This window comes from Polypterus senegalus, chromosome 2 (genome assembly GCF_016835505.1).
Source record: "Polypterus senegalus isolate Bchr_013 chromosome 2, ASM1683550v1, whole genome shotgun sequence".
NCBI lineage: Eukaryota > Metazoa > Chordata > Cladistia > Polypteriformes > Polypteridae > Polypterus > Polypterus senegalus.
In genome coordinates, this window is record NC_053155.1 from 176,828,324 (window position 1) to 176,840,060 (window position 11,737).

General features: G+C 39.2%; 1 protein-coding gene across 2 annotated transcripts in view; it reads left to right on the forward strand.

Annotated features, from left to right (window-relative positions):
• Positions 1 to 11,454, forward strand: part of chd1l (chromodomain helicase DNA binding protein 1-like) — a 91,825-nt gene extending 80,371 nt beyond the window's left edge. For both annotated transcript variants that reach the window (XM_039744964.1, XM_039744965.1), the window contains 5 exons: positions 2,541 to 2,655; positions 4,533 to 4,641; positions 4,951 to 5,145; positions 8,573 to 8,654; positions 10,093 to 11,454. In XM_039744964.1, coding sequence (XP_039600898.1) covers positions 2,541 to 2,655; positions 4,533 to 4,641; positions 4,951 to 5,145; positions 8,573 to 8,654; positions 10,093 to 10,215 — 624 coding nt within the window. In that variant the 3' untranslated portion in view covers positions 10,216 to 11,454. The remainder of the gene's footprint in view (positions 1 to 2,540; positions 2,656 to 4,532; positions 4,642 to 4,950; positions 5,146 to 8,572; positions 8,655 to 10,092) is intronic.
• The last annotated feature ends 283 nt before the right edge of the window (positions 11,455 to 11,737 follow it).

The window sequence follows — 11,737 nt, forward strand, 5'->3', positions numbered from 1 at the left end:
AGCCGCTTGTATTCGTGATCTCGTTCTTTTGGTCACTACCCATAGCTCATGACCATAGGTGAGGGTAAGAACGTAGATACCGGACCCCCTGATGAGAGCTGTTCAGTCCCTGTACAACCGGTGTCAGAGCTTCGTCCGCATTGCCGGCAGTAAGTCGAGCCCGTTCCCAGTGAGAGTTGGACTCCGCCAGGGCTGCCCTTTGTCACCGATTCTGTTCATAACTTTTATGGACAGAATTTCTAGGCGCAGCCAAGGTGTTGAAGAGGTCCGGTTTGGTGGACTCAGGATTGGGTCACTGCTTTTTGCAGATGATGTTGTCCTGTTTGCTTCATCAGGCTGTGATTTTCAGCTCTCTTTGGATCGGTTCGCAGCTGAGTGTGAAGCGGCTGGGATGAAAATCAGCACCTGCAAGTCCAAGACCATGGTCCTCAGCCAGAAAAGGGTGGAGTGCCCTCTCAGGGTTGGGGAAGAGATCCTGCCCCAAGTTGAGGAGTTCAAGTATCTCTGGGTCTTGTTCACGAGTGAGGGAACTAACACATCATCCAAAAACTTATCCCTTCAATGCTAGAGAGGCTATCAGTAAGATCTAAATGGTGGAAAACAACTAGATCTTTCTTCACTTAATAATTCATACACTTGTTATCCACCGACAAGCTCTGCCTGCTCTTGAATAACTGTTTATATTTTTATGTACATTAGCAGTCGATACTCCTGTCACATACTTTAAATAATACACAATCATGCTGTTTGTTGTTCACTTTCAGTAAATTATGTTCAGAAGAAAATAATAAATGTGACTGCACTAATTAATATGTTAGTTAGGAGCCAAGGATCCGTAGCTTTAATTTTGAAAATTAATTGGAAAAGCAGATTTTTGACTGTGAAGAGGCGACTTTGGATTCTTAACATTCAAAAGTAACATTACTATTTTAAATATTAATGTTAATATTTTCAGTTAGACCTACAGTAGACTGAAATATACTGATGCTCTGCTCAGGGTTGATTCCTGCCTTCCAGCACCATGTGCTGCCAAAATAGCCCTGTCAGATTAAGCATGCTTAATAATGGATGGGTAACTGTTAGCATGATGAAGTGTATTAACCATGTTAGTATTCGTTTGTCACCATTTTGCTAATTTAAATAAGTACATCAAAGTTTTTCTCCTTATGTGTTGTTAGAACCATCTTACTTATAGGCTTCATAGTATAACTTATTTGCTAATATACTATATTATCATAGGACACGTTAGACAAGATTCAGCATGTTAAACACCAGTAGAAGAAACTATAATAGAAAATATAAACAGATAGCAAAGTCTGGATATATCTATTGCTAGAAAGATTACTGAAAATCAGCAATATCAAAGGTGGATATTGCCCTGAGCAACTATTTGATTCAGCAATTGGCTTGATGCATGAGTTACATTCTCTGACATCTAGATGAAATTGCCTCTCTCTATTTCTGAGGTGCCTTGGTCTCTGTTGCTTCTCCTGCCTTTGTTTTCTGGTCCCTTGAACGGGCAATTATTAATATTAAATAAAACATTGGGTTCCGGACAATGTAATATTATACACATACGACTGACTATCCATCTTGGTGATGGATGGCTTGGCCAAAAGCTTTGATCCTCGTACTTATCTGTGCAGTTTACAATTAAGTTCTAAACTGTCATTTTTAAACTAAAAGCAAGATAAATAACTTGGATAACAAAACCTATGCATTAAAGTTATACGGTAATCTATTGATACAAGACAAAATAATATACAAATGCACTTGGGTTGTATTTTTTGTCTATAAGAAGAAAAAAAAAAACAAATGTAGATGAGATCCTTTCCATTGCCTTTAAGGGTCCTGTAAATTCCTTTGTAAATAATTAGGTCCTTTATAGTTCAGCATAATTCGTTTTAGGAAAATTAAAAAAAAAAAAGTAGAGGCAGTCTGCAGTTTCAAAAAATTCTGATTTTATTCTCCATGACATTTATATATTGTAAGGTTTATAAACTCTTTTGGGCTTCCCCTCAACGGGACAACACGCCGAGGTGTGTCCCAAAGCGATATTGCCGTGTATGTTGAAGACCGCATATTGGTCGCCGGGGCAACCGCAGGCTTCCTAAATATAAAGTAATATGATAATAACAGTAAAAATACATTTATTTATATATGGTCAGGTTCATGCAGATAATGCTGGATTTGCTATATTCATTTCTTATAATGCTGCCATTTTCTGTATCTGGTTGCTATGGTGCCACATGATTTGTGGGCATATTATGCACATGCCATGTGACCATGCAATCTAAGTAATGTCTGGACTTTGCAAAATAAATAATTTGCCTATCCTCAATTTTTTTAATTTTGTGCTTGTGCTATAAATGAGGAAAAAAGCATGTGATCAGTTTTATTCTCTGACTACAGCACCAAGGAGATATATCAGATAAATCTTTGTTGCTTGTACCATGCATCAACTTTATAAGGACAGCTGGACATTGTTTTATTTTAGATGTCGCATTTCCTTCAGGGTGCACATACTGTATGTTTTTCAGCTGGCGCTGATCGTGGCTCAGCAGAGGGATAAGGCGAACAATCTGTCTGGAATAAAGCTTTCTGCACTGGAGGAAGGACTGAAGAAGATTGCTAAAGTGGCCAAGCGTAAAAAAGGTACTAGAGGCTTTCTTCCTAGATTACTACCATATTGTTCACAAAGTTTAAAGCAGTAATATCTTCACCTTTTTTTTTTCCTTCCCTTTATAAGCTCAAGCTATAAGAATCCAGTACTCATTCCGAAGGATTTTTCTAATGATGAAACTAATGATGAAACTAATTTTGTGGCTTTGCTCTTTGCCATAGCAATGAACTGCATGGCACTACTGCCTTGCCCATTAATATTCTGTCCATCCATCCATCCTCTTCAGCTTATCCGAGGTCGGGTCGTGGGGGCAGCAGCTTAAGCAGAGAGGCCCAGACTTCCCTCTCCCCGGCCACTTCTTCCAGCTCTTCCGGAGAATCCCATGCGTTCCCAGGCCAGCCGGGAGACATAGTCCCTCCAGCGTGTCCTGGGTCTTCCCCGGGGCCTCCTCCCGATTGGACGTGCCCGGAACACCTCACCAGGGAGGCGTCCAGGAGGCATCCTGATCAGATGCCCGAGCCACCTCATCTGACTCCTCTCGATGCGGAGGAGCAGCGGCTCTACTCTGAGCCCCTCCCGGATGACTGAGCTTCTCACCCTATCTTTAAGGGAAAGCCCAGACACCCTGCGGAGGAAACTCATTTCAGCCACTTGTATTCGCGATCTCGTTCTTTCGGTCACTACCCATAGCTCATGACCATAGGTGAGGGTAGGAGCGTAGATCGACTGGTAAATTGAGAGCTTTGCCTTACGGCTCAGCTCCTTTTTCACCACGACAGACCGATGCAGAACCCGTATCACTGCGGATGCCGCACCGATCCGCCTGTCGATCTCACGCACCATTCTTCCCTCACTTGTGAACAAGACCCCGAGATACTTGAGCTCCTCCACTTGGGGCAGGATCTCTTCCCCAACCCTGAGAGGGCACTCCACCCTTTTCCGGCTGAGGACCATGCTCTCGTATTTGGAGGTGCTGATTCTCATCCCAGCCGCTTCACACTTAGCTGCGAATCGATCCAGAGAGAGCTGAAGATCACGGCCTGATGAAGCAAACAGGACAACATCATCTGCAAAAAGCAGTGACCCAATCCTGAGTCCACCAAACCGGACCCCTTCAACACCCTGGCTGTGCCTAGAAATTCTGTCCATAAAAGTTATGAACAGAATCGGTGACAAAGGGCAGCCCTGGCGGAGTCCAACTCTCACTGGAAACGGGCTCGACTTACTGCCGGCAATGCGGACCAAGCTCTGACACGGTTGTACAGAGACCGAACAGCTCTTATCAGGGGTCCGTACCCCATACTCCCGGAGCACCCCCACAGGATTCCCCGAGGGACACGGTCGAATGCCTTTTCGAAGTCCACAAAACGCATGTAGACCGGTCGGGCAAACTCCCATGCACCCTCCAGGACTCTGCTAAGGGTGAAGAGCTGGTCCACTGTTCTGTAATATTCTGTGTGAAATTTATATATTTTCACTGTGTGCTCATAGGTTTGCTCTAGATGCTACAGTTTCCACATCCAGTGTTTATTTTCAACCTTTCATTTGATAATGCCAAGATATGGCTTCTCTTTCTGTCACACTGAAATATAACAATTTGGCTTATAAAGTGTTTTTCCAGATACTAAGTTCTGCTTAGCTTAATTTTCTTCAGATATTTTGTACTGTAATTTAACTTGTGAATGTGCCAGTGTGAGAGAGTGTGACTGTGTGGCCTCAATGGACTGGTGTCCTATCCATAGTAAAATTTTTGCCTTACATTTGATGCTACTAGAACAGGCTCCAGGTCCTTGTAAATGGGTGGCTTGGAGGTGACAGGTTTGGAAAATAAGGGAATATTATTGGGATCAGAAAAAGGAACTTTAATCAACCTCTTGTTTTCTGTTAAGCTGTTTTTTTTTTTCTTTAGCAAGTGTTCATCTCCCACGAATTGGCCATGCAACCAAAGGCTTTAACTGGTATGGAACCGAAAGACTGATCCGCAAGTACCTGGCTTTCCGAAAAATCCTAACGTTTATGTATCCTTTGTTAAATGATATGGAAAACGAAAAAAGTATTAGATGATTTTAACTTAATTCAGCTTTGTGCATGGGTGTACTTGGAAACAACTCCTTGCGATTGCAAGTCTCCCTGATCTTATGCACATTTGTCCTCCTGTTATAGAAGTTAGGACACTGCTTCTGACCTTAATTGGTGGAGGTCTTTATTTGTGTAAAGCTTGTCTAGTATAATACCCCCCTCCCCCCGCCATAATTAACCATGAAAAACTTAGGAATGGTTGATGATACACTGTTGATCCTTTAATGTTCCTTAGCATATACAATCAGATACTACTTTTCTCGCAAGTCTAATACTTCTATCACCCCAGCTCCCACACCCAGCAGCAAGTCTGATAACACTGATGGATCTCAACAAGCAGGACCATCAGCACAGAGCCTTCCTGATTTCATGTCTGGGATCACGGTTTACTTTTATAATATGCCTGCCACAGAGAGGAAGAGGCTGGCACGTTATTTGATCTCATATCCTTTATTTCTTTAAAGTGTTTTATAATACTTTTGATATGTCTACCCATCAGTAGTATAGATTTTTAAAAGTTCAAACTGCATGCTACAAATGATCACCCCACCTCGGCCTACAGGACATCCTGATTCATATTTTGTGCTTAACAAACATTTGAAGTGTAATAAGCTTGAATTGTTTAGAAAATGGAGTAGTTCTGCTAGGATTTTATTTGTAGTGGATAAGTATGGTAAGACAAAAGTGCTATTTTTACTGCTGTTCAAAAACAAAACTTAATGTTAACACCCCATACAGAAGCTGATTGTTTTCAGAGCAACTTGTGAACATCCTGTTGGTTAATGAATTCATTGAAAGTGTGCAAAACCCTCCAAGGACACATGAGGGCTACACATATCATCACATAAGTAAAAATGGACAGCACCTGTCTGTCCTCCATCTGTGGACCTTTGTTTGTCTACCTACAAGTTTGTTTTTTTTAATATTATTACTTATTCCTTATATTGGTGTTCTTTTTTTTCCAGTTTGCCTTCTGGTATTTTTCTCACCTGTCGTATTCTCTTAATATTTGCTAAGGCCATTGCCTACTTTTGGTCTAGAATGGACTTGTAATAGTTTGCTGCCATTGCCCTCAGTTTGCAGGATGTGTTCAAAATATTTTATAGTCTGGTACCACAATGTACCTTCTTTTCCATATTTCTAGTATCTATAATCACCTTTTTTTACTTTTCAACAGGTTTTGAACTTCCTGTTCATGTGCTTATTCATTTTAAAAACACTCTTTCCTGAATACATCTTTTGCAATCGAGGTTATGGTTTTAATTTCATTTTCACACGAAAGTGCAGGAAACAAATAAATAGTACAAATTTGCAAAATACACAAATGATAATGGAAGAAAAAAATGTCTTTTTCTAAAACAAATTTAGTAGAATATAACAATGTATAATAAACATTTGTACAAAAACAAACAAGTATAACAAAAAAACTCAGAAAAAATAGTGATTATGCACAGCAAGAAAAAACATAAGTAAGAATAAATAAAAGCAGACAGAAAAATCTTATATAACAGTCATATTAATCTATAAAATGACTGTTTAAAAGTAAGGAAAACGTATAGATTTAAATGAATGTCTAAACATAATATCACAAATAAAGGTATAACAGACAAAATCATTGTAAATGGATTAGTTATACCATCAAAACTTAAGAAAATTCTAAAAATGGGAAAATGAAGGTATCACAGTAACATTTATATGAACATAAGTTTAAACATAAACACAAGTAATGTAAATGAATAATGTTAAGTAGAGTAGATGAGTGATATTACCAGAATGTATTTACATTAAATAAAAACAATTGCAGGTTAAGCATAAAAAGCAAAGATTAAACAGTGAGAAAAGACTTGGACGATGGTGCTGGAAACATAAAAACAAACTTTGCATTATGTCTAGTGGTGTCCGGAGTTAACAGTAAAAGTTACCTGGAGTATTTATAATGTGGAATAGTCAACAGATGGAGAATCTCCAACGAAAGCAGATACATTTGAGGAAAAGTCCTCCTTCAAGGCCAAAGAGAAAAACTAAAGTGGCCAGTATGAACTGATCGACTGACTTTTAAGAAAATTGAAAGTGACACCGGATCATTTACAAGAATATGACTGAAATAACAATCTGAAGTGGCCAACATAATTAACACATGATGTGTATGTGTGTGTTTGTTTGTATAAGAGTATTAATAAAACAGAAAATGTTTTATCTTACAAACTATAGTGCATGTTGTATAAATTACATGACTTGAAAATCAAATTGAATCCTCTCAGCAAAATGTATTGATCATTGCTTTCCATCCATCCAGTAAACAAATGTGCTATGTTCTGAGCAGAGTTGTAGGAAGTTGGAGTCTATCACAGCAAGCACAGGGTGCAAGGCAGTAACAACACAAGGACAGCATGCCATCTCATGAACCCACAACATCAGGGAGTCAGTTTAGCATTGCCTGTCCACCTAACCTGCATCTCTTTACATTTTAGGGGTAAACCAGAACATCCAGAGGAAACCCTGTCTCTCATTACTTTTTCTGTCTTGCTAAAACAGTGCTGGGTGGCACTGTAGTATCACTGCTCTGCTGTCTCACAGTAAGGTGACCAAGGTTTGCGTGTTTTCCCCATGTGTTTGTGTGGGTTTCTTCTGGGTGTGCTGGTTTCCTCCAACTGTCTAAAGGCCTGCTGGTTAGCTAAACTGGCAGTTACCAAACACACACACTACAACCAAGATGTATGTGATGGCCTGGCTCTCAGTCCCAGCTTTGTTCCTGCCAATGTGATGGTGGGGGGTTTGGTGCACTGTACTAGCTGAGACAGGATCCAGCCCTCACCCTCCGCAAACCCAATCTGGATTAAGCAGGTTAGAAAATGGCCTAATTTTCTGTTTTTCTGTCTGCTTACCTAGCTTTTCAAACATTTGCCATACATAATTTTGCACATTTATTTACCAAATAGTCTGATTTTACCAGAATTTACTTAAATTTCAGTGTCCAGCATTTTAAACTCACTTGACTGTGTATGACTGCAGTCTGAAATGATTATTAGTTTTAAATATATTAAATTTGTTTTATTTTTGCAGTGCTTTTTAAATCGAGGTTGTGTGAGACAGAAATAACAGCCTCTAATAAGAGTTTTGTTTTTAACTAAAGCCATTATACTTTTTCTTAATTGTTTTAGAAGAGAATACCATGATCATTCACTACATGTAATCAAGCATGCAATAAACATAAGTGAGTAGCAACTGGAGGTGCTTTAACAGCTGTCACATCAAACCCTGCATGTTATTTGACAGTTAATGATTTTAAAATGCAAACAAGCATTTGAAACAGCTAGGAAGCTGCAAGCAATTTTGACAAATGCCATGCAGCTATGAATATGTGCAAAATTGTTTATCACAGTACACAGTACAGCATCAAATTGAGACTTCCAACAAAACTCACTAAGGTTACATATGGTAAATGAAGGCTACAAATAAAAATTGCTGGAAAAGTTGGCTCGCTTACAGTAAGTCATAATCTTACAGAAGCATAAAAAGAGTATCTATTATGCTAATAAAACAGGAAATTCCTGAGCCTCTGGTGTTCATTCTCTTCTTTGAATAAGGGGTCGAGTGCTACAGTGGCTCTCCTGTTTTGTTGTCCTTTTGTAGCTTATATGAAAAGTGCTTATAAGTTCTTATTTTAAACCCTTCCTTTTTTCACTCATTCATACATAAAACAAAGCATACAAAATGGTGATTAAAAAAATGATCAGAAAGACAAAAATGATCTATATCAAAATTCTAATTTGACCAGAGTACATTGTCCACCCAAAATTCTTAACGTCTTGCCTCTTTCTCTCATTTCATCTACAAGGAATAAGTGCTTTGCTCCTTAATACAATGAACTTATGATGGTAATGAAGATGATGTCTTGAGCTCAGATATTACCCACATTGTGGCAGTGGCGGAAAGTGCACTGCATACTGAGGTAATAATGTTAAAATATATACAATTGTTAGGACAGGATGTTTAGATCAAACAAGAAATGCTTGCATATAACAATATCCTATGATTGCTTTGACAAGAGAAGAAAATAGAAATAAGGATTCACTGTCAGCAGTGTGTTATGCTTTTTCTTCACTTGTTTTTCTTTTTTCTGTGCTTGTACCTTTCTCCTTACTTCATCTTCACACATTTTGCAATTTCCTTTAAGCCTGAGGCTTTCTAAAGCAAGGTGTAGTTCTAAATTAATCTGACAAAAAGTTGGCTAACGTAATAATTTTTTCATCATGAGCTTTCATAAACAACATGAAATGCTAATACATATACTTGTGACTAATATATGAAACATAAAGGAACGCAGAAGTGCAGTTAGTACAACAAGCAGTCAAAGATGTCTTCACATGCTAACACTATTCTGTAGGTGAATGTGTTTCCTAAAGGGTCAGTGTAGTTCACTTTAAATGTGACAGCCTCACAGCATCACTATTTTCATAGTTTGCACTACTGACAATGATTCAGTAGTGGTGCACATTTTGCACTAGAAGAGAATACACTTTCTTTATGTTTTATTTAGACATTTACTCCATTAAACCTTTTTTTTCAGCATCCCATAATGTAAACTTGTATGCAGTGAAGTCATCTGTATACTCTCTGTTTCAGCAGCATTCTAATTCAATCCTGGGACAAGTACCCTGTTGCTGCCGATTTTGTATTTCAACCAACTTCTCACTCAATGACTCATTCTCAGCTTTAATGTAATCTGGTCTACTCTGAGGCTATGGATCTGCACTGGCAATCGGAAGGTTGCCGGTTCGAATCCTGTAAATGCCAATAGGGACTGTGCTCTGTTGGGCCCTTAAGCAAGGCCCTTAACCTGCAATTGCTGAGCGCTTTGAGTAGTGAGAAAAGCGCTATAGAAACGCAAAGAATTATTATTACTTATCTTTCTAAGAAATTCATAAATATCTGTATTTCTTTCAGTAACTTTAAATGCTTCTTTTTCTTTTGCTATTACTTTTTAATTTACCCTTTTCAGTGGATTTTGCTCCTTTAATATACAAATACTGATGCTTGGCAATGAGACGTGCAGACACAGGTGCAAGCAACATTGATTACTAAAAGGGTCTTCATTGCTGTTTTTACTTGTCTGTTCATTAAGAAACCTTTGTTACAAACCTGTAAATGTAGCACTGAAGAAACCTGCCCTCCATCATTGTTCAGTTTTATTCCCTTCTTGTAAAATTCTGAAAGGTCAGCTCACTAAATAATTAGGTAATCTAAAGTAAGTTTCCCCAAATTTAACTGGGGAAAAAAAAACCCACAGCCAGCAAGGTCCCCCAGGACTGAACTTGTGGCCCACTGCTCTGTTTGCATTGCACCTTCTCACTGTGATTTTCTTTTCTGTTCAACTTGCTTTGTTGCAGGAGCTGAGGTCTATGGTCCGGGACTATCCAGCAGCAGTAGTGGTTCAGCCAAAGTGGTTGGAGACATGCTTTTCAGGACAGAAGAAAGTGTCATCTGCTCCCTATCAAGTAGCGCTAAGCTGATGTGAACTGTCAAATTTGGCATTATTGTTATAATGTTACAACCTTAATTAATCAAATTCAGTATATAACTGTGGAGACAGCCACTGCTCTAGATGACCCTAGTGCACTGGGGTTTTTACCTTCAGTTCATACAAAACCATAAGAAGGAGTCAGCATCTGGCAGGTCTGTACTTGTGATGTATTAGCAAAGTGGATGATTGGGTGGTCATTGCATTGTATGGTGAAGCACAAAGCTGTACTGTCAGTTCCAATTACCAGCTCACTTGCTGAAAATGATTAATTTACTTCATGTTTTAGGGTTGAAAATGGACAGTGCTCTTATTTAATCATCATTTAAATAAACACATGATCAATAAATATAACCATTTCCTTAAATGATCAGGAGACCCACATCTTACAGTTTATTGTAAGGTGACATCAATTTGACCATCTGAATGCCCTCCACTGTTACCGTTCATTTTAGATGATCATGCAACCAGTGGATTTGAGAGTGCTGATGTGTGTCATGCTACATATATTTTTGAAGAAAATACACTAAGATACAATTTAATTTTAACAAGTAAACATTTAATCCATTTATGAACTCCCATTTCCTAATAAAGGGTTACAGGGGATTGAATCCTGTCCTGTTCATAGTATATGTGGAGTTTGCATGTTGTTTTCATGTCTGTGCCTCTTTTCCCTGTTAAGAAGTGGCCTCAGTTGAGTGAGTGTACTGCACATGGGTTAGCAATCTACCCATCCTATTGTTGGTTTGGTTTGTTTTTTGGTGTGACCTCTGGCCCCATCATGATTTTACCAGTGAGAAGTACTGGTGAATCCATTAAACTGTCTGAGGTGACTCCATCCAAGGTGCGGACAGCACTTGTCAGGAAACTGCAGCTTCTGGCTGAGGACACAGTTCACGTACTGTGGTCAGTGTGATATCGTTTTATTTTATTTTTTAATTTTAGACACTGAAGTGAGGTAAGAGGCCAGCATTATATCAGGGTTCATTCAGATAACAGACTCGCCTTCCAGTTGGCCCACTGGGGGCTGCTACTTAGCAGGGCATTTGGATCTCACACAGCACTGTATGGGAAACAGGCACAGAAGAAGGTGCTCACTCCACACACACACACTGAGGAACTTTGATAACTGCAATGCTAAAGGAATACTGCGTGCAAAACTATATATATATATATATACACACACACACACACTAGCCATGTGCGCCCAACTATGTTGCGCGTGTTAAAGTTGTCTGTGAAGGGCTCCCTGTTTAAACGTGGCTGCCAGTCGTGAACTGGGCCCTTCGTCGCACAGCATTATGATTTTTTATAAGGGAAACAAAATTGCACAAGAAAACCCTTGGACGTTGATTCGATAGGAACGGCCTACTCGGAATCACTGTCTGAATAGTAATTATGTGGTGGTGCAGGAACATTTCTGCTTCTGTCCGTTCACAGTCCGTCTCGTTTCACGCGCTTATCGTTTCCTCTCACGATGTCTTCTCAACCTTTCTCCAATCTCACAGGTTGCT